The sequence below is a fragment of the Trachurus japonicus genome, chromosome 4, assembly GCF_045865225.1.
Source record: "Trachurus japonicus isolate A0001 chromosome 4, Traja_1.0".
In the NCBI taxonomy this organism is placed as follows: domain Eukaryota; kingdom Metazoa; phylum Chordata; class Actinopteri; order Carangiformes; family Carangidae; genus Trachurus; species Trachurus japonicus.
Window position 1 is genome coordinate 22,186,299 of NC_140910.1, and position 22,969 is coordinate 22,209,267.

The window sequence follows — 22,969 nt, forward strand, 5'->3', positions numbered from 1 at the left end:
AAGAGAAAAGACATAGCATAAATGTCCTGAAAAAGCTGCACGTTTTGATATATGAATTGTTGAAATAGCACAAAGTATGAAGAAGGAGTTAAACGCAGAAAAAGGGTGGAAGAAGTAAGAATAATAATAAGTATAAAGATTTGAATAACAATAGTGTGAATGCTTCCAGCATTCACACTAATAATAAGTATAAAGATTTGAATAACAATAGTGTGAATGCTTCCAGCATTCACACTAATAATAATAAGTTTAAAGAAACAAAATGGCCGAACAGAATAACAATACTGTGAATGCTTCCAGCATTCACACTAATAATAATAATAATAAGTTTAAAGAAACAAAATGGCCGAACAGAATAACAATACTGTGAATGCTTCCAGCATTCACACTAACTAGAAAAAACATTTCCAAGAATGGAAATGGTGTGAATGCTGTAAGCAATGCTGAATGAGCTGAAGAAATTGTTGAAACAATGCTAAATGAGCTGAAGAAAGAAAGAAAGAAAGAAAGAAAGAAAGAAAGAAAGAAAGAAAGAAAGAAAGAAAGAAAGAAGAGAGAAAAAAGAAAAGGACAGAAGGAAAGAAAGAAAATCGGAAGGGTAGATGGAGAAAGAAAGAAAGAAAGAACAAAAGGACAGAAAGAAAGAAAAAGACACAGAGAGAAGGGTAGATAGAGAAAGAAAAAGGTAAGAAAAACAGAATAATAGAAGATAAAGAGAATAGAGAATGAATGAAAGAGACAGAGGGGTAGTAAGAAAGAAGTAAAGAAATTGGGGTGGATAAATGAAAGAGAGAGATATACAGAGAGCGGTAGAAAGAAAGAAAGAAAGAAAGAAAGAAATGGGGTAGAAACAAAGAAAGAGAAAAGGAGTAGAAAGAAAGAAAGAAAGAAAGAAAGAAAGAAAGAAAGAAAGAAAGAAAGAAAGAAAGAAAGAAAGAAAGAAAGAAGAGAGAAAAAAGAAAAGGACAGAAGGAAAGAAAGAAAATCGGAAGGGTAGATGGAGAAAGAAAGAAAGAAAGAACAAAAGGACAGAAAGAAAGAAAAAGACACAGAGAGAAGGGTAGATAGAGAAAGAAAAAGGTAAGAAAAACAGAATAATAGAAGATAAAGAGAATAGAGAATGAATGAAAGAGACAGAGGGGTAGTAAGAAAGAAGTAAAGAAATTGGGGTGGATAAATGAAAGAGAGAGATATACAGAGAGCGGTAGAAAGAAAGAAAGAAAGAAAGAAAGAAAGAAATGGGGTAGAAACAAAGAAAGAGAAAAGGAGTAGAAAGAAAGAAAGAAAGAAAGAAAGAAAGAAAGAAAGAAAGAAAGAAAGAAAGAAAAAGATTGGAACAAGAGAGAAAAAAGAAAAGGACAGAAGGAAAGAAAGAAAATGGGAAGGGTAGATGGAGAAAGAAAGAAAGAAAGAAAGAAAGAACAGAAAGAAAGAAAAAGACACAGAGAGAAGGGTAGATAGAGAAAGACAAAGGAAAGAAAAACAGAAAGATAGAAGATAAAGAGAATAGAGAATGAATGAAAGAGACAGAGGGGTAGTAAGAAAGAAGGAAAGAAATTGGGGTGGATAAATGAAAGAGAGAGATATACGGAGAGCGGTAGAAAGAAAGAAATGGGGTAGAAACAAAGAAAGAGAAAAGGAGTAGAAAGAAACAAAGAAGTAAAAATAAATGGGGTAGAAGAAAGAAAGAAAGAAAGAAAGAAAGAAAGAAAGAAAGAAAGAAAGAAAGAAGAAAAAGAGAGAGGGGGATGATAGATAGAACGAAGTAGATGGATGGATGGATGGAGAGGGAAATATAGAAATAAGTTATGTAAAATACAAATGAAGGAGTAAAAGAAGGAAAGAAAAAGTGAAAAAAGAGACAAAGGGTTTGAAGAGATAGATAGATAGATAGATAGATAGATAGATAGATAGATAGATAGATAGATAGATAGATTTGACACATGTTAAAAGCTGCATCCTATATCCCAGGCTCCACCTGTAATTGTACTACTATTAATGGAGTTGGAAAGACTAAACGTCTGAACTTAAATTCATGAGAAAAATATAAATTGTTGGAGATGTTTACATCAAAAGTATAAAGTAATTGAGAGCCTGATGAATGTGAGCTGAAAACCTGTGTGTGTGTCTGGGTGTGTGAGTCTGACGGTCTCTCTGTCTGCGTGTACATGTGCAGAAAGTAAAACTGTTGATAAGCGCCACAGAACTCCTCTCTCCCTAATGATCTGATTGATTACACCTGTGTGGCAGCCTGCCCTCAGAAGTTACCATGGCGACTACCATGCTTACATTTTACTGTGTGGAACAGTGTTGTGTTGTGTCTGTTTGTCTGTTTGTGTATGTGTGCATGTGTGACTGTGTGTGAGTGTCTGTGTGTGTCTGTCTGTGTGAGTGTGATGCCTGTGTTTGTGCGTGGACATCCTCTGTCAGTCTGGTTTATCATGTGTGTGTGTGGGGCTGTGTTTAAAAACATCTTAACGAGCGGCCAGGCTGCACCTGACCTGTTCTATTAATAGACATGATAACGAGCTGGCCGCTACAGCTGGACCAACTGCACACAGAGCAGAGCAGAGCAGAGCAGAGAGATTTGAGCTCTGTGCAGCTTCCGAAAACAGCCCAGAAAAAGAGAACCGTAACTCTTATCAGAATGTGGCCATGACTACTGGGCAAGGAGACCCTCCTGAGCACATTGATGTGCATTAAATGTTTGTAGGGCAAAAACTTTTCTCAGAATCGCAAGGTAGAAAAGGGGGGCATTTCTGCTTTTCTAAAAAAATCAGCTCCTACTTTTATATTGAAGTGGATGAGCCACTGGAGCGGGTCTAGCTGCACAATTAGGCTCACTGAGACAATTCTGTAAGTCTGTCTGCTGTTTTGAGCACATTAAATGAGACACGACAAGTGTGGCTACAAACCGGTGAGGAAATCATGTGTCTAGAGTTTAATTTGTGGCCGTGGTGGCAATTTATCCAGAAAAAATCCTGAATGTTTTTTCAATCCCTCTCACTCTAACGATGATGTCACTCACTCTAAGCCCTGCTCGTTAAGCGCAATACACAACCATTATAAAGTTGGGTTTTGTCGAAAATTTTAATGATTTTAAAACGGCCAAATACCTAAAAACTGTTGAAGATATCAATAAGCTGAGTAATATGTGAATAGATTAAAAGTTTGTCTACAATTTAAAAGACAAATGGAGTCTGTGGGAGAAAGTATGCTGAAGTTTTAGAGGTTCAAAGAAGTAAGAAGATTTTAAAAGTTTGAAGACGTTTTCAATGCATTCCTATGGGAAAAAATTTGCAGAAAAAGTTAAATATTTTAAAAAGTATAAATAGTATAAAAGAGAAAAGTCATAGCACCCTTGTCCTGAAAAAGCCGCACGTTTTGATATATGAATGGTTGAAATAGCACAAAGTATGAAGGAGTAGAAGATGTCTGAAAAAGGGTGAAAGTAGTAAGAATAATAATAATAATAATAATAATAATAATAAGTATAAAGAAAATGGCTGAACTGAATAACAATAGTGTGAATGCTTCCAGCATTCACACTAACTAGAAAAAGCATTTCCAAGAATGGAAATGGTGTGACTGCTGACAGCAACTGAACGCTGTTGCAGAATTAGCAAATAGTGCAAGCTGTGATCACCATACAAATGTTTGACCAAGGTCAGAATCGAACCCACATCCTCATGGTCATTAGACTTCCACTCTGCCTCTAGGCCACGGTGCACACACAGTTGTAGAGACTGTTGTCTGTTAATGATCTGCACACTGTCAACATCAAGAAAGCTTGAGAGTCAAGCTTGAATGACTTAGAATGAAAATGTCTGTGAATTTCAGGCTGAGCACTAACCATATGGCCACAGAGAACCTGAGTTACAATGAGCTTTATACTATGAGGAATCAAAGACTGTCCAATGACAGCTGAATAATTAGTGTGACTGCTGAAGCAGTCACACTATTGTTCTTCTGTTTGGCCATTTTCTTCCGCCTTTTTACGGTCTTCTTCTAGTCCTTCATACTTTGTGCTATTTCAACAATTCATATATCAAAACGTGCAGCTTTTTTTGAACTTTATCGGCATTACTTTTCTCTTTTTAACTATTTATACTTTTTAAAATATTTAACTTTTTCACAAAAAATCTCACATTCATCAAAGTCTCAACCTCTCTTCTTCATAACTCCACTGTAGTGTAGGGGTTAGGGTGGATGTTTGCCAACCCTAAGGTCACTGGTTCGAATCCAAGGGAAGAACTCTTGTTATGTTATGTTGAATTCTGCTCTCCTCCCCCGCCTTCAATTGGTTACAGGTGTTTGTTATCTCCTTGATTACTCGTACCAGTTTGCAGCACATCATCACATTACAATGAATGACAACAGGTTTGAAAGCAGTGTGCTCTCTGTAGCCGAGTGGCAGAGTAAAGGTTTAGTGATCATATGGTCATGGGTTCGATTCCTGCCTCAGTCTTTTCACTTCATTGCTTGACTTTTGATTCCAATTATTCAGCTGTCATTGGACAGTCTTTGATTCCTCATAGTATAAAGCTCATTGTAACTCAGGTTCTCTGTGGCCATATGGTTAGTGCTCAGCCTGAAATTCACAGACATTTTCATTCTAAGTCATTCAAGCTTGACTCTCAAGCTTTCTTGATGTTGACAGTGTGCAGATCATTAACAGACAACAGTCCCTGCAACTGTGTGTGCACCGTGGCCTAGAGGCAGAGTGGAAGTCTAATAACCATGAGGATGTGGGTTCGATTCTGACCTTGGTCTAACATTTGTATGGTGATCACAGCTTGCACTATTTGCTAATTCTGCAACAGCGTTCAGTTGCTGTCAGCAGTCACACCATTTCCATTCTTGGAAATGCTTTTTCTAGTTGGAATCAAAAGTCAAGCAATGAAGTGAAAAGACTGAGGCAGGAATCGAACCCATGACCATATGATCACTAAACCTTTACTCTGCCACTCGGCTACAGAGAGCACACTGCTTTCAAAACTGTTGTCATTCATTGTAATGTGATGATGTGCTGCAAACTGGTATGAGTAATCAAGGAGATAACAAACACCTGTAACCAATTGAAGGCGGGGGAGGAGAGCAGAATTCAACATAACATAACAAGAGTTCTTCCCTTGGATTCGAACCAGTGACCTTAGGGTTGGCAAGCAGTTACCCTACCCACTACACTACAGTGGAGTTATCAAGAAGACAGGTTGAGACTTGGATGAATGTGAGATTTTTTGTGAAAAAGTTAAATATTTGAAAAAGTATAAATAGTTAAAAAGAGAAAAGTAATGCCGATAAAGTTCAAAAAAAGCTGCACGTTTTGATATATGAATTGTTGAAATAGCACAAAGTATGAAGGACTAGAAGAAGACCGTAAAAAGGCGGAAGAAAATGGCCAAACAGAAGAACAATAGTGTGACTGCTTCAGCAGTCACACTAATAATAAGAAGAAAAAATCCACACAATAACAGTAGTGCCCGGGCTTCGCCCGGGCACTGGTCCCTGCAGCTATTTCATAGCTGTTGGGACCAGTGCCCGGTGCGATTGCCCGCGGCCCTAATTATTTACGTGAGACCTTAATGCCAAATGTACTAATATTTTCATTTGATTCAACCCAACAGAGGGCCTTTATACCTACAATGCCTGATGACATGTTAGCTGTTGCTCAAGCAGCCATACAACAAAGGGATGGGCAGCTCACTTGGTATGGTAAGTATTGCATTATATTTTTTTATCAATTTCTCAGCAGATTTGATTTCCTGTAACAGACATTACAGATGTGTTGAATGTTAAATCTTGGAAACCCATCTACTAAACTTTAAGTTAAGCTTTCTCCATTATTATGTAATCATTAATGCTATTTTCATGGATCATTGTTTTCCACAGTGTGTCCGAACAATCATCCATGCTTTGTTGACCAGGTAAGGTGTATTTATACATTTCCATTTAATTTATCATCACAGGCATGCAGCAGTAACAACTTACAATAGATTAGAAATCAAACTTCTGAGTTACAATGATCTGATCTGCTGTGTTTCTCTGCAGTGCGGACGGCCCACACAGAAAGGCAACTGTCTTGAGTGCGGTCTGGAGGTCGGAGGGGAGCGACATATACCCTTACCTGGATTTACATCAATTCAGTTGCAGCCGTGAGTGTTGTAAATGGCCACAAAGCAGTTATGCATGTTAAATTCTCTTCAATGCCACAGTGACACAGAATTTAAAAAAGGATGTTTCTTCCTGATTTTAGTGTATTTTTTGGTAAAACAGAATTGATTATAGTTATTTTATTGGTGGCAAAAATGCAAGACCACAGAGACATAGTTTCAGTTTTGTTGGAGTGTGTGGAAATGTTAATCATGAGCAAAGAGGACCAAGATTTACAGAAGAAAAATGCTTGACAAGATTAATAATGATCACCTCAAACCAAAGAGCAAAATAATTTCAGGATTTAAATATTTAAGTAGAAAAATATCTAGGACATCTCCAGCTGATCATATTACAATGGTTTTAGTCACATGTAAAATCCCTCTCTGTTTACTGGCTGATGTTTATCTGTTGTGTTAGGGATCGCACAAGGCCTGGACACATCCTGGGAGACCCTGAGCGGAGAAACAACCCAGACGCCCTGGACACCAAAAACATGTCTCTGACTCCCTTCACTCTGGTCAGACTGGTTACACATTTAGCCATGTTACTGGGAACCTCAGAGAAGTCCCAGGTGAGCAGAAGTTGACTTTGAGTGTAATTGCCACCATTTTTTTGAGTTGACATGTACAGCTGAGATATCAAATAATTCTATCCAGATAGTAATCACTATAACTATAACCAAGACATTAAGTCAGAAAAACATTAATACTAAATAGATTTTTTTTAATGATAGTATTATACTACTACTTATTATACTATATTGTTCTATTTATGATATAACTTATAGTAGTTAGAGTGTTCCTGTCTTTGAATCTTACCTCGTTTTTCCTCCCCTACTCTCTTCCCTCTTAGTTTGTCCAAAACATCATCCAGCCTCCTGTGGAGGATGTCCGCTTGTTTCTCACTCAACACATAGAGACTGATCTGGATCAGTTGTCGCAGGCACTGGGCAGAGGAGTTGATGACACCATTACGACTGTCCACTTGATGCTCAGATCCCTAAAAGACCTACAGCAGGGCACTCACTGTAAGCCCACCACCAGTCTGTCACTGTTTTCTTCTAATTTAAACTTCCTCTGATTTGTCTAAACAATGAAGTCCATATATCTAGGCTAATTGAGAGAGACCATTCTGTATGAGCCCAAACTGAATTCTTATTTCTCATATCTCTGATGTGATTTGGTATACACAATATCTTCTCTTCGTCCAGCTGGTATTGATCGCAGCCTAACAACAAAAGCATCCAGAAACCTATGGGAGACTACCATGGCTACAGAAATTATGACACCTCAATTGAAGGTAACACACTATTGCATGTATTTTTCCCTTTGTGAATGAGCTTTTATAATATTTAAAAATTATATTAAAAGTTGCTACCACCACTTCCTATGTTTTGTGTGCAGGATCTTGATCAGCTCCTAAGAGAAGGAAAGGACAGCATCAGGACCGACTCTCGTGTATCTTCCAACTTCATCATGAGAACAACCTTCGGTGATGATTGTACCTTCCTCACGTCGCTGCCACAGGACTCTCAGGTTCACAGCTCAGCAGTGTGGAGCTGCAGAGAGAGGCTCTCACTGCTCAGCCTCACCCACACTGTGGAGCATAATGACCAAAAGGAGGAGCTGCCTCTGCTCTGGAAGTTCCTGCAGAAGGTGAGCGAGTGAGATGTGAAGTTTTAAGACTAAAGGGCTCTGAATTCACAAATCTGTCCAGCAGTGTGGCACTTAATGTTTTATGTAACATGGTTGTCATCTGTTTAATTTGAGTTTTTCTTTTCCAGGAGAGAGAATTTCGACAGATTAAATTCCTCCCGGACATCGTAATCCTGCAAAAACGATTAGTGAGAAAGTTCCAGAACGCATCTGACCAGATCGTGGGCTCCATCCAAGAGTTCATCGAGATGCAAACAGGTAGAGCTGTGATAGCTGTGTGCTGTGCAGTTCATACACCTAACTATGCATTCACACCAAAAGCATCATGATCGTGTGCAGGTGCTCTGGTCACAGGCATTGCGCTACTTGCTAGGTCTAGCAGGCGCCTGCAGAAGGCAGCCAAAGGGGCGGGACTTTGAGGCTGCGCTGCAGATGTGTCCATTTAATCTCTCTCAATTTCTCCCACTGTGAGAATCCCAGTCTGCAATTGGCCACTGCTTCGGCAGTGACGCTGCTCACGGGCATAAAGTTGAGCTTCTCTCAACGTCTATTTGATGCTCTGGTTGCTTGCATCGTGCCGCTGCCGACGCATCTAAAATCTAATGGACTGACTCTTAGTAGGGGCCAGAAAAATATTTTACTGATCTTCCAAAGAACCAGAGGCATAGAGTGTATGGTACAGAAAATATTTTTCTTTCTAATTCAGTTTTTTGTCATGCTGACACCATAAACATTTACTCTTGTTCCAGAAATGAGGTCATGGTTTGAGAAACGTATCGACATCTTCTTGAAAACATGGAATCTGCTCAGAGTCTCTGTTACCAGCAGTAAGTACAGTAAAGCACATTGTCTGCATCAATGTTGATAGATGGAGGTGGTCACAGTGAATGCACTTACCTTGCATCTATTCTTGTAATCTTCCCCTTTTCTGTGTAATTTTGCCTTGATAATGAATTTCTAACCAGAGTAATGCACTTTGTGATTGTTCGTTTTCATCAAGGAATGATTTATCCATCTGTTCCAACCCACAGGTGAGATAAAAATTCCAGACGAGTTTTGCAATGATCTGGACCTGGACAGTGACCTGCAGTACCTCCTGCCCCGACGGCAGGGTCCAGGCCTGTGTGCCACAGGGCTGGTCAGCTACCTGGTAGCACTACAAAATGAGCTGGTGTACGCTGTGGACAGTCACACCAGAGAGGACAACAGGTACATAACATACAAGTATCTGCATAGAACTGTATCTCTGGTAACACTTGATGCTGTATTTATCTTCCTTCCCAAAGAGCAGGGGAGGACTGCCTTAAAATTAATTTAAGTTGCCAATTTATGTTGTGTTTGTGTCAGTGACATCTGACCCCACCTTTCTCTATCTTTAGGGCATTATATGTAATAAAATGTTATGATCTAACATCTATTACTGCAGCAGCTACAAGGTCAGTGTGGCGGAGTTGGCAGAGCAGCACGTGATCCGTTATGAGGTGGAGAAGGACCTGCTTCCTCTGGTTTTATCCAACTGTCAGTACAGCTTGGAGCGTGGCCATGAGACAATATCACAGTATGACCTGCCCAGGATCCAGCAGCAGATCCTCACACGCTTCCTGCAGGGAAAACCCCTCATCACCTGCACAGTGAGTCCACACAGCCAGACTAGATCAGATGTATTATATCCGGGTGAATCCAGCCAGAACTAGAGAGACAAACATGTTCTGGTTCTGGTCTGTCATTATGTACCAGAACCTAAATGGTAAGAAAGCCTAGTTGGTATTCATGTTGGTGGTTAACAAAAAAGTAAAACACTTTACTAGGTAAATTGTTGTTGATTTGCAGTTCTGTGTTATCTAACTTGTTTTACAATCTTATTTCTTTTCCTGCTTTACCTAACTTGGTGTTCTTCATTTTAGGGAATTCCTACTCTGGTCAAGACACAAGAGAGAGACAATGAAACCATTTTCAAAGCTGTGAAAGGAAAAGTGCAACAGGTGAATGGCTGCATCCTATATTCTCAGAGAATTACCAATTTTTACATAATAAGCCACAGAATTGTGTTTGTACTTTTGACTGCAGTGTACACATGTGAGGGATTTAGGAGAAATCTTCTTTATTTCATGCAAACACACCATATTACATATACACTTGAGGAAATATATTCAAAACAGATAAAATAACATTTTCATCAACAGGTAACAATTTTTTTTCTCTATCGAAAATGTCACGAGTCATGTTCTTCTTATCAGTATCAGTAAAACAAAAGCTTTTACTCAGATATTAACAATAATTTTACAAAACATGTTGTTAAATGGCAGGTATTCATCTTATAACTAATATATCTTCATTTATAGACATTTATACATTCACTGAATTCTACCTAAAGTTAGATTACATGAAAATGTACATTCAGTGTTAACACATACATTATATTGTGTCGAATTGTGTTTGTAGTTATTGCTTAATTATTGCTTAAGGATTCAATCACACTTTATTTCTCCTTCAGGTGCCTCTGTCCCCTCTGACCCGAAACGCTGTGTCCAGAGGACTGGAGTCCTACAGTGAGGTGTGTGAGGCGTTCAAGATCGTGGAGCTGCTCCTGGGTTTCCTCGTAGTGACCGGTGGTGAGCCCCTGATGACACTGGTCAGCTACCTTGAGGATGTGCTGAAGATGGCCGACATTAACCATCACATATTAAAGGTCAGTGCATATGCAGCCTCTTTGTCAGTAGTGACTGTCACGATTCCTAGACCAGACTGAATAGTTAATAAAGCTAAATAAACATCTCTAACAACAGAACTCTAGTGAAGTGAGAGCTTAATCTACAATTATTTAAGGAACTAATATATTGGAAATACATTGGAAAAGAGGTAGCTTTGTCATCCCTGGAAAAATCCAAAACAGAGCATAGCTAAAATTACCACCATTGTGAAGGCAGGTTACTCCAAACTGTTTTCTAGTTCATGCTTAGTTATTACTTCCATGTTGTGGGTGAAGAAAGTGCACAGAGACAGGTGCCTTGTTACCACTGTGCCACTCGTTAATATCCAACCACAACAACTGGACATAAGACATCAGTGTCTTAACTTGGAACACGTCGCTTTTCCAATCAAAGAAATTCAATTATCAAACAATTATTTAGTTGTGTGTCAATCACCCCCAATAATCACTGGTAAAAGAAGATGAGATACAAAACAAAGCTCCACAAAAACAAATTTCATCAACATATAAAACTAAAGACAAGAGTTGGTGTTGTTGCTGTTGTTGCTGTTCGCTCTCAGACTGTCGAGAACAGGCTCTTTACTCTGCTGTGTTGTTTCTTCAGACTCTGGGCAGATGTTCCCTCAGACACTGTGTTTCACTGTGGCAGCTGCTCTCCTCCCTCAAATCTGAAAACATGCTGCGTCTTAAGAAGGTAAGTCGCTTTTGTTCCATTGCTAATGGGCCGGTTGCTCATTTTAGCACGTACTTCGAACACAAAACTTCAATTTAATACTCACAGAAAATACTTCTCTCCATGTTTCTATAAAAAGGAGCCCTTTTCTGGATATCCAGCTGAGTACCAGCAGCCGCTGACGGAGGAAAACAAGAATGAGCTGAAAGGCTTCATGTCCAGGGGAAACATGGACCACTGGTTCCTTGAGATGCACGAGTTTGTCTTGTTGAGACTTGGCCGCCCACGGGCCACTGATGACTACAAACCTTTCTGGAGGTGAACCTGCTGAATAGATGATAATAAACATTTCCTTAATAACTCACTTGTTCCTCTCATAGCCCTAAATAAAAGAAATGTGGATTAAACCCCTGTGATAGTCAAGTTGTGCAGCCAAACATTTTAGTGTTTTATTGACAATCCCAAATCCTACTGTGTGTAGATAAAACATTGAGCGCAGGTTTGATCATTCAACTCACTGTTAACATTATCACATCACATACTTGTTTGTGTTAGCTCCGCTGTCACACCCGATGACCTGGACTTGATATTGAGTAAAACATGTATTGTGAAAATGAATGATAAGCTATGGTTAAATATATGGTCCTTTCCTTTAAATGATGCTTAAAGTTGTGTGTTAAACTTGATTTATTTTCCTCCTTCTCAGCGTGAAAGAAACTCTGGTTGCTCACATGGACCAAAAAGAAGTGGAGGTGCCTCCTCACGTGGAGGAAAGTTTCCCTGAAAATCTGCAGCTAGCCCAGATTGTCGAGACCTGGAAATTTGCCATCGCCACCAAACAGGAGTCAGTGATGGAGGGATGAGCTGGACGAGAATATTTGAGTTTATCAGATTCATATGTTATACATTTTTGCTTTTTTTTTTTTTTTATTTCTCTAAGATAATTATGCATGGAAAGATTTGAAAAATAACCTTAAGGCACAAACAATGAAGCACACCAACACTGGTTGAACTTGAGTGAATGTTGCCTTGTTTGTGTTAAGTTGTGACGAGCCAGCGGCTCATTTACTTTACTTACTGCCTTTCCCTAATAAAAATGTGATGTTCAAGTGTCTTAGCCTCATTTGAAGAAAATCTCAGAGTATACTCAGGAAAATGTTTGACTTTGATGAGCATATATTGTAACTGTTTTTCATCATGTGTTTTTGCATTATGTTTACTTACATTTTTAATATTTAGTTTGTCAACCACCAAAATCCAATGATTAAGAGTTACAAGTCTGTACGGTGGTATGACGTCTTAAAGAAAAATTATGATACTGCATGTTTTCATTTAATTTTTTATTTTTATTACACACTGAAGTGCATTGGATGTTTATTTGCATTTTATGAAGGTGGAATGTCACATCAGATGATGTTAAAATATTTCTGGTACAGTTTTTGATTTACCTTATTTTATGTATTTTTGTTCTTTCTATCTGAAGATGGTGTCTGCAATGACACATACTTTACTGTCTCCAAGAATATTACAATATTGGATATGAGTGAACTCCGATATTTTCTACCATTGAGAGAATTTAAATCAGGAGACTCGAGGTAAATATTTTGTTTAACTTTTAAGATTTTCATCTTTTTGTTTTATGCCTTTTAAGATTTAATATTTCATTAATAAAGCAATTTTAGATATTATAGAAGACAATCTGTATTAGGTTCTGAATCTTCTTAATGACTGGTCCAGAGAACCAGATGTGCCTGATTTTATGTAAAACAGTGAAAAGCCTGTAAAATGGTGACAATCAGAAGGCAAATTGAAGATGTTTATTGCTTGATTCCTATTTGTTAACTAATCAATAAATCAGCTAATATAAATAGGTGTGTGTGTGTGTGTGTGTGTGTGTGTGTGTGTATGTGTGTATAAAATGTGAGTTTTTATTAGTCATTCATACTAGAAATATCTTGATTTGATTCAATGTTGGTATCATAGTCACTAAATTAAATTAAAGCCATTTTTTAAGTCATGGTTGAAATTTTTGATACACAAATACAGTTCTCTCTCCAAGATAGGAAATCCTTCAAGGAGACCACTGAACTACTAATAAATTAAATTTGCCCTGATTATATACCATGTGCTCCACAGACCTGGGGCCTCATGTATCAATGTTGCGTACGCACAAAAAAGTGGCGTACGTCATTTTCCACGCCAACGTTCAGGGGCCTCATTTATCATTGTGGATACACGCTTTTTTACACGCTCTTTCCCCCATTTTGTGCGTACGCACTTTTCTCCGCCTAATTTGGGATCTATCAAACCAAAACTTGTCGGGAGTAAGTGCAAAAATTTACGACCAGTCCGACCATGGCGTACCGGCATTTACACGCTTTTTGAAGAACAGGAGGAATTGGCGACGCCGCTGCAGAGTCAGAGAACTGCAGTATGCGAGGGAGAGAGGAGCGCGGACACTGTTTGAAGTAGCAAGTGGTGGTGATCATGACCCCCCCCCCCCCACCACCACCACCACCACCGCACATGTGTTGACGTCGGCACTTTACATGAAAAGCACAGCGACTCAGATTTTTCCCCTGTGCATTTACACTAGTTTGCTCCTAAATACTGGCTTTATAAAACGAATTTCGTTTTCTTTTGATATCATATTGATATTTCCCCCTGCATGTAGGCTACAACTCTTCCACAACCCGTCTGTCCAGTCTGGAAAATAATTTCTGCGACGTGCGTGTGCAGGGCCGGCCCTGTACATCTGGGGGCCCTAAGCAGGATAAAATTGGGGGCCCTGCCTCACAGTGTATCATCACATATTCATAAAACCAGCTACCGTATGCAACCCTTGCATATTTTATTGTACCTCTATCAACATGATGGCGAGCAGATATTTCATTACTAATTAGAGTCTAAACACTTAAAGCTGTCTAATTGCACTTGTCATTTTTTCTTCTACTTTGTTTTTGTCTGAATGTTAATGTTAATATTGTGAATGGCAATAGGTGGCTCCAAACCGGCAGTACTTTTGATGTAGCAGAAAGATAAAAGATTCTACAAAAGATTACAGTTTGAACAGATTTATTTTCTTTAAATTATCTGTACAGCTAAATTCTAGAACCCTTAAAACAAAACTTCAGTTGAGAAGAAGATAGAGGATGTTGGTTGGTCAGCAGCATCATCAGCAGTAACCATTGGAGCTGTGGAGAAGATTAGTAGAATTTTTTAGCCACTTTACACACAATTTAATTTTCCAACAGAGATAAACATATTGTGGCAACAAACAAGAAACTTACCAACTGTATGACTGGAACCAGCCACAGGGGATGAGGATGTGGCAACATGACAGCCATTAATAAATGGGTGATTGATCCTTTATCCCCTCACAGGAAAACAGCTGTTATCTTTTCACTGTAAACAGACCTTAAAATCAGCCAGGACATGTTAACTGCAGCAGGCTGGTATGTAGCAGCTAGCCAGCTAAGTGAGCTAACACAAGCACCGACATGTTTTTCGGCTAAACGTACATCTAGTAAACATAACATTAATTAGCCTTACCTTGTCCTTGTTTTTTTTTTCATCCTTGACCTTCTTTTTCCTATTTTCCGCACCTGACGGATATATCCTTTTGGACATCGTCGCTGTCCAAAAGCTAATCACCTCCTCGCAAATCGCGATCTCAGTGAGTGAGGGAGGGAGGGGGCCAGGGGAGAGAAGGGGAAGGGGTGGTGCGCGCTCGTTACCGGACAACGGCCACAGTCTGCGTTACGTTTACGTATGCGTGTCACGGTCATTGTTGCCAGTTGGGTCAAGGGTTACACTTTGTCAGAGACGGTTAGACAAATGATTGAGCAAAGTTTGGGGGCCCCCTAGTGGCTGCGGGGCCCTAAGCAGCTGCTTAGTTCGCTTATAGGGAGGGCCGGCTCTGTGCGTGTGTTACGTAGCCAGACTGGACACACACAAGCAAGCAGCAAGCACAATAATGTCGGCGCAAATCAAAGCAAATGAGAAAACATGATCGATATTTTTTGTGTGAATAATATTTATTGTATTTAACAAAAATGGGTGCTGCCCAACATCATTTTAGGAAAAGTCACAGACTGGTGGACTTCAATGTTTTTTTTTAATATATAGCTATGCACAAATGAAAGTCAAAGTCTTCCAGTGAACGGAAGTTGGGGGTTAGTGGAAAGGGGTGCAAAGTAACTGGCAGTGAAACCCTGCTTTAAATTATTATGACATACGGTAATCTAAAATAAGGGGCAGAATAAATATGATTCTTCTTTCTGTTCTGTTTCATTTAGATTTGGGAGGTTTTTTGTTTTTATTGTAGCCTTTCAATGCAAGATGATGTTTCTGACTGATATTGCCGTGTTACCGTGTATCTCGCTTTCAGAGAAATTCCGCTTCTTTCTCCGCTCTCCGTCCGTCTGTTGTCTTCACCGTCTTCCACTGACGTCATTCCACACGTTTCCAGAGTGCACATGGCTACTTAATATGCACGTAACTGATTTGCATTGACCACATATGGTTGTGTGGGGCTGTTTAGGGGGCTGGGCATGAGGCGTGTTCTCATCCACGCTTTTCTCAGGTCCGGTGTGATCTATCAAGGGAAATACCGTGCAGCCGTGTGTACGCGGAGTTTGATAGATCTGAAAAGAGTGTATATTTTTTGGTCGTACGCACATTTTGCCTTTCCGTCGTACTGAAAATTTAAGAGGACTTTTACACGCTCTTTGATAAATGAGGCCCATGTATCAAAAGTGAAATGACCGTGGAAAAGTGCGGTGGCCCACGCCAACTCCATAGCTGGCGTACGCACGTTTCTACAGCTATTGTTCCTTTGGCGACACTTAGAGGTGAAGCTGGGAAACTGTTAATAATGTGAAAACAATTAGTCCTCAGAGTAATGTGCACATCAGAGACACATTTATGAACAACTAACCCATCCACATGTTGCAATTAGATAGGTGGATAGAAAAGCATGCGCAAAGTGGTGCAGAAAATAGCATCAGCTTTAGTCTTAAGATATTGCAGATGCTGCAGTGCGAAGTGCACACGAGTCCCGGAGGTTTTTTTTTTTTTTTTGCACATGATGACTCCGAGGGCAATTCTCTTGGAACTGAGCGCAGTGCGCTGCAACCGGCCTGAGAGCGCGACACGTCGGGGAGCCATCGCCTCCATTCAGGTGCTGACCACACTGTGAACAGGAAGCATTTTTATACTATGAATGTACAGATCATATGATGCGTAAATGCATCACATATTAACAAACATTGTGGCGAGGTGGCAGGTTCAGCGCACGATTCATTCATTCAGCATAGCTGGGTACAGATTACAGGCTGGGACTGTATGCGCGCAAAGTAAATGTATTTGTTTAATTGTCCTATGTAACCCCCCGCCCCGATGCACATTGAGCATGTCTGCCGAAATATCACGCTGTCAGTGACTTTCTTTTTGCTGGTTAAACTACACAGACTGTGTGAAGTACTTAATGTCAATAAACACATGCGTAAAGTTGGACATGTGTCTTTATCAGCCTCCCTGGCGCACTTCTGCATTTATTTACTACGCGATCTGTGTATAAAAGAAGGCAAATAAAATTGTAAATCCATTTCACATAATTTAATTAGAGTACAGTGTCTGCTTTCATTTGGGATGACAGCGGTCCTCCGCCTCACATTCACCTTTATATAACACACACACTCTCCCACCCCCTTTGTGATGGTGCCGGAGGATGGCAAAAAAAAAAGAAAAAAAGATGTTTACACGGCTCAACTTTATCGAGGAGCACCTTCCACTCAAATTTGGTTAAATTGCTGTTCCTCACAGTTTTTCATGGTGTTTTCTGTCCGTAAAGAGAAGGGAATCTTTGGTGCAGGCCTTATTTACATTGATTTGCATATTTAAATGGGGGCGTGGACAGGGAGGAGATTACCACTTCTACATGTGCGCTCAATTCCACGTTGATTGGGATGTGCAAAGGAAAAGTGCTTGGATCCATGCGTACGCACACTTTGATACATCAGGGGCCTCATTTATCAAAGAGCGTGTAAAAGTCCTCTTAAATTTTCAGTACGACGGAAAGGCAAAATGTGCGTACGACCAAAAAATATACACTCTTTTCAGATCTATCAAACTCCGCGTACACACGGCTGCACGGTATTTCCCTTGATAGATCACACCGGACCTGAGAAAAGCGTGGATGAGAACACGCCTCATACCCAGCCCCCTAAATGGCCCCACACAACCATATGTGGTCAATGCAAATCAGTTACGTGCATATTAAGTAGCCATGTGCACTCTGGAAACGTGTGGAATGACGTCAGTGGAAGACGGTGAAGACAACAGACGGACGGAGAGCGGAGGAAGAAGCGGAATTTCTCTGAAAGCGAGATACACGGTAACACGGCAATATCAGTCAGAAACATCATCTTGCATTGAAAGGCTACAATAAAAACAAAAAACTCCCAAATCTAAATGAAACAGAACAGAAAGAAGAAGAATCATATTTATTCTGCCCCTTATTTTAGATTATGTCATAATAATTTAAAGCAGGGTTTCCACTGCCAGTCAGTACTTTGCACCCCTTTCCACTAACCCCCAACTTCCGTTCACTGGAAGACTTTGATTTTCATTTGTGCATAGCTATATATAAAAAAAACAAAAAAACATTGAAGTCCACCAGTCTGTGACTTTTCCTAAAATGATGTTGGGCAGCACCCATTTTTGTTAAATACAATAAATATTATTCACACAAAAAATATCGATCATGTTTTCTCATTTGCTTTGATTTGCTCCGACATTATTGGGCTTGCTGCTTGCTTGTGTGTGTCCAGTCTGGCTACGTAACACACGCACGTCGCAGAAATTATTTTCCAGACTGGACAGACTGGTTGTGGAAGAGGTGTAGCCTACATGCAGGGAAAAATATCAATATGATATCAAAAGAAAACGAAATTCGTTTTATAAAGCCAGTATTTAGGAGCAAACTAGTGTAAATGCACAGGGGAAAAATCAGAGTCGCTGTGCTTTTCATGTAAAGTGCCGACGTCAACACGTGTGCGGTGGTGGTGGTGGCGGGGGGGGGGTGTCATCATCACCACCACTTGCTACTTCAAACAGTGTCCGCGCTCCTCTCTCCCTCGCATACTGCAGTTCTCTGACTCAGCAGCGGCGTCGCCAATTCCTCTTGTTCTTCAAAAAGCGTGTAAATGCCGGTACGCCATGGTCGGACTGGTCGTAAATTTTTGCTCTTACTCCCGACAAGTTTTGGTTTGATAGATCCCAAATTAGGCGGAGAAAAGTGCGTACGCACAAAATGGGGGAAAGAGCGTGTAAAAAAGCGTGTATCCACAATGATAAATGAGGCCCCAGATTTTCTTTGTGCGTACGACAATTTCTGGATTTTGGCGTACGCCATGTTTCAGTATGAAATCCACGCAAGTATTGATACATGAGGCCCCAGAACTGCTTTATCACTGACAATAAAAAAAAACATACTTGCTTGCTGATCTGTGACAGATACCAAGATTTTAGACAGACACCCGAACTTTGATTTCACTCAGTTTAAACTGACAGGAACAAAAGCAGCCAAACCACAACCGCGTTAACAAAAGTTGTTTTATTCTCACGTTCTCATGTAAATAAATTACAACATTGTCTTTTGTTACAAAAATAAAATGAAACCCAACCAACTTGACACACGTTGGACTCATCCACGTCAGACTTAAGAACATGAGAAACCTTTTTTCCCTCCCGTCATTATGCATCATATTACAAATGCTTTAACATAAGTGTATTCATTTTTAGGGGCTGAATCCTCCTCTGATGACTGCTGGTCAACTGTTATCACCTACTGTGATGGCATTGTTCAGGGCAGCAGCAGCCAAACAAAAAGGTTGCAAATGACAGGACGTCACGGACAGAAATAAAGAGCGAGTTAAAAAAAAATATTCATGCAACAAAAGTTGGGGCTGGGCAGTTTCTTCACCAATGAAAACTACACCTGAGGAGACAAGTTGACAAACAACCGAGAAAAAAAACAAAACAACTAAAAATAAAAAACCTCACTCCAGTGTATCAACAGACAGAAATGTGTGTTTTTTTTTCTTTTTTTGAACAATAAAATGTGATTCATGACATAAAATGTAAAGTTGTGACGATACATAAGATACTAGAGGAGAGGTCTATAAGCTCTGACTGATACACTGGCATATGGTCATAAAAAAATGTCAACACCAACTTACAGATGCTTAAAAAAAAAACAAAGAAAAATTAAACTCAGTGCAAATGCACAGCTCTTCTCCCAGTGTGATTTCTGCAATGGTCGGTCCAGAGGAAAACACCAGAGACTTAATTTTTTTATCTTCATGTACTGAAGGAGTAATCGCTCTGTATCAGAGGACGTGCTGCTGAGGGCGCCGAGTCGTCCGTCAGTGCTGGTTCTTCATTCCCTGTGGTTTGCCTGGTTTCTTATCCTGCTGCTGCTGCTGTTGCTGCTGCTGTTGTTGTTGTTGCTGCTGCTGCTGCTGCTGCTGCTGGCCTCGACCTGGGCCGCTCATTCCTCTGCCACGCCCGCCAAACAGACCTACGGAGACACAGAAGAGAAACGTATATATGTTAATTTTGTCAAATGAGATTATTAATTTGCCTAATTTCATTTAGTTGGAAGTCTTCCAATGCAAGACAGGTTCAGTTAAAGATGAGGTTTCTAAGGTGACAAGTCAGGAAGAGAGACAGTGGGTGAAAACAAAACTGAGGCTCCCCCCCCCCCCCCAAGAGCCACTATCCTGGTTTACAAGTCACAAATATTAAGATGCTCTGCCGTTAAAATAGATATGTAAAAGTTACTTTGAGTTTGTGTGTGGTTTTGGTGCTGCAGAAGGAGCTGGTATATAACAGAGGTGAATGCACGAGGAAGCTGGTCAATGAAAGTGTTAAAGAGACTACAGCAAAGTGTTTTCACACTACATTTCCCATGAGCCTCCGCACGGACAGTGAAATTCTTGCCAAGAATGTTTTCATTAATCAAGAACGAAAGTCGGAGGTTCGAAGACGATCAGATACCGTCGTAGTTACGACCATAAACGATACCAACTAGCGATCCGGCGCCGTTATTCCCATGACCCGCCGGGCAGCGTCCGGGAAACCGAAACTAGGAAATGCTGGGCGAGTCGACCACTGAATAATAATAATAATAATATCAAACTAACTATAAAGACAAATGATATATTTATCGAAAATGGACCCATTAACAAGTGTGGGTAACGTAGATCCACATCCATCCACATTAATATGAGACTCTATAACCAAATACAAATTACTCGTGGTCTCTTTAAGCTGCACTGAACACAATCTCCTGCCGTCCAACATCAGAGCTGTAAGAGCTGTGCAACAATCAAGTCGAGTAAAAATGTCATAGCTTCTTTGACACATCGAACACCAACGAGGAGGAAAACTTCTTTTAAATTTAGAATTTGTTTGGATGAATGTGTCTTTAGCAAGTTCATCTAGTCATTTTTAACATCTTGAATTGAAGCTTCTGACACATGGGACAAGAAACGAGGGTGGAAATGCAGACGGCAGACCAACATCAGGTAGCACACTACTGCTCTACTAAATACTTCTTATCTTTAAAGTTGACCAGTTAAAGAAATTTAGAACCAACATACACTTCCCGATTGCAGAGATGTCTGGTATTTTGACCTTTTGTTCACAAAGTGTGTTTGGTATAAGCCTCGGTGCTCCTGAAGGTGTGTGAATTTTGTTTTGTCGGTACGGGCAAGTAGTCTGTCTGATCAACAGGGAGTGTTTCCACTCACCTCGGCCAGCTCCTCCTCTTCCTTTGCCCTGCTGTTTGTTCTGCTGGGCTCCTCCCCGTCCGCGGCCCTTCGACACAACCTCCTCCTTCACCATGTCGATGATCTCGTCGGGGATTCGCAGATACTTGATGGTGCTTCCTCTGATGTAGCACTCAGGCATCCTCCAGAACTTATCTCCATCCTGTCAGAGTTTAGTCGAGGGGTCAACACCAATAGTTTGAGTTTTAGACACATTTCTGTTGTATTGTATTGTAAGAATTGTTTTCTTTGTTGCCTGTGTTTTTGCACTTTTTGTGTTATTATTACAGGGTGAGCACAGGATGGTCTCATGTAGTAAACAAAGTGAGTAGAAATTTGTTAAAATATGACAACACTAACATTTAAAGGGATAGTTCGACATTTTGGCAAATTGGCCCATTGCCATAATCCCTATTTTAGGAGTACGTTGGTTCTAAAAATAGCTTGCACCGACAATTAAAAGTAACGAACCGACTGCTATGACTATAGGGATTATGGCAATGGGAAAATTTGCCAAAAAAGAAAACTAGGTTTCTGCCTGTTACACTGACAGAGAGATGCTCCTGGGCTCAACAGCATCCTCTTCAAACTACATGTTAACAGTGGCCTGCACAGAGACGAGTTCAGCTTTACCCTTGAGGTGCAGATGACTTCTCTCAGATTGATGTTCATCCAGTTGTCACAGCTGACCAGGTGACCGTTGTACGTCTCTCCATTCTTCAGCTCCACCAGCTGAGCGGGAAGGAGGAGATAAACACACACAGACATGAGGTGAGTGACAGCGGCTACAGCTTTCCTCTGATGATGATGGGATAACAACACACTTAAGACGAAGCAACTGTAGGCTGCACCGGTGAACAAAACAAAAACACTAAACTTGAGTCAATTCAACAGAAAAACTATTTTCATGCTAAACTAATAAATCAATATATAAACAGCAGAGGGAGCTCAGTGTCTTCTCACCATAGGGTGGTTCTGGGCAGTCTTCAGCAGAGACAGGGGAAGCTGCAAAAGGACAGAACAACAGATTACAGAGAGGAATTCACCTGCCATGAACAATATTATTTAGTTATCAGAGTACATTAGACAAAGTATTTAGACATTTTAGTTATAACTTCACTGAGAATCCAGTTGTCCGTATCAAAAACTTTCTTATCATCCTGATGAAACGAGCAGTAGCCAAATAATAATGACAACAATAACATTATTGCCCTCTTATACATATTTAATGAGTTAACATGATCTGGACTCATGTCACTGAGACCAGGTGTTTGGTCACGACATAGTGTGGATTCATCTTTTATTTATGTATAAGTTTATTTAGCAGCCAGGGACAGTGAGTGCACATGAATAAACATTGCTGTAGATGGGCCAGAGTTAGTCAACAAGGCTGTTTTCCGCCTGCAGTCCTTAACAGACCATTAAAAACACGTCTACAAAGATAAACAACGTCAAAGAGACAAAACAACCACAACCAGTGTCTCTGTAAGTGTGGACTGTGGAGGTCCAGGGTCCCAGTGTTAGATTTACAATGCGTCTTCAACACCTTGGACATTTTGTTTGTTTGTTTTTCTTCTAAAGGTTGCTCTGTCTGTACTTCACCTTAGGGTCAATAAGCTTTTCTCCACTTGAGCACATGCAGCCTGTAGCAAAACAAAAGCTGTGTAGCTACTGTGTTTAATTTAGCTTCGGTTGCTAACTTCACTTAGCTTTGCGGGACATTTACCGGGCTTCATTACAATGACCCGAGGGATCAGAGCAGAGCAGCAGGCTGAGCTGCAGACACTGTCAAATATCACTACTAACGCTTTGTGAGAGTCCTACGGTTAAATACTCACCATTGTGACTGTATCTCTTAAAGATTTTCGTGTCTTGTTTTCTGTCTCGGCCCTTCAACCACACGGATTTTGCCTCCTGTATTTCTGCTTCTTCTTCCCCT

The 22,969-nt window shown here is 40.2% G+C and overlaps 2 protein-coding genes across 2 annotated transcripts in view; one reads left to right on the plus strand and one right to left on the minus strand.

Annotated features, from left to right (window-relative positions):
* LOC146988932 (E3 ubiquitin-protein ligase rnf213-alpha-like) overlaps nt 1–13,203 on the plus strand; it is a 66,925-nt gene extending 53,722 nt beyond the window's left edge. The window contains exons 47-62 of the mRNA XM_085774736.1: nt 5,628–5,715; nt 5,893–5,927; nt 6,052–6,155; nt 6,574–6,727; nt 7,009–7,183; nt 7,367–7,455; nt 7,560–7,811; nt 7,940–8,069; nt 8,561–8,638; nt 8,843–9,020; nt 9,238–9,442; nt 9,716–9,793; nt 10,306–10,500; nt 11,126–11,215; nt 11,334–11,512; nt 11,901–13,203. Of these exons, the coding sequence (XP_085630862.1) occupies nt 5,628–5,715; nt 5,893–5,927; nt 6,052–6,155; nt 6,574–6,727; nt 7,009–7,183; nt 7,367–7,455; nt 7,560–7,811; nt 7,940–8,069; nt 8,561–8,638; nt 8,843–9,020; nt 9,238–9,442; nt 9,716–9,793; nt 10,306–10,500; nt 11,126–11,215; nt 11,334–11,512; nt 11,901–12,057 (2,187 nt within the window). The 3' untranslated portion in view covers nt 12,058–13,203. The remainder of the gene's footprint in view (nt 1–5,627; nt 5,716–5,892; nt 5,928–6,051; nt 6,156–6,573; nt 6,728–7,008; nt 7,184–7,366; nt 7,456–7,559; nt 7,812–7,939; nt 8,070–8,560; nt 8,639–8,842; nt 9,021–9,237; nt 9,443–9,715; nt 9,794–10,305; nt 10,501–11,125; nt 11,216–11,333; nt 11,513–11,900) is intronic.
* Nucleotides 13,204–18,797: 5,594 nt separating this feature from the next.
* lsm4 (LSM4 homolog, U6 small nuclear RNA and mRNA degradation associated) lies at nt 18,798–22,969 on the minus strand. Its single transcript, XM_085774737.1, has 5 exons — nt 22,869–22,969; nt 21,994–22,035; nt 21,664–21,762; nt 21,013–21,193; nt 18,798–19,778 (listed from the first exon to the last, which is right to left on the minus strand). Exons 1-5 carry the CDS (start codon nt 22,869–22,871, stop codon nt 19,624–19,626), a joined length of 480 nt encoding a protein of 159 aa, XP_085630863.1. The 5' UTR covers nt 22,872–22,969; the 3' UTR covers nt 18,798–19,623.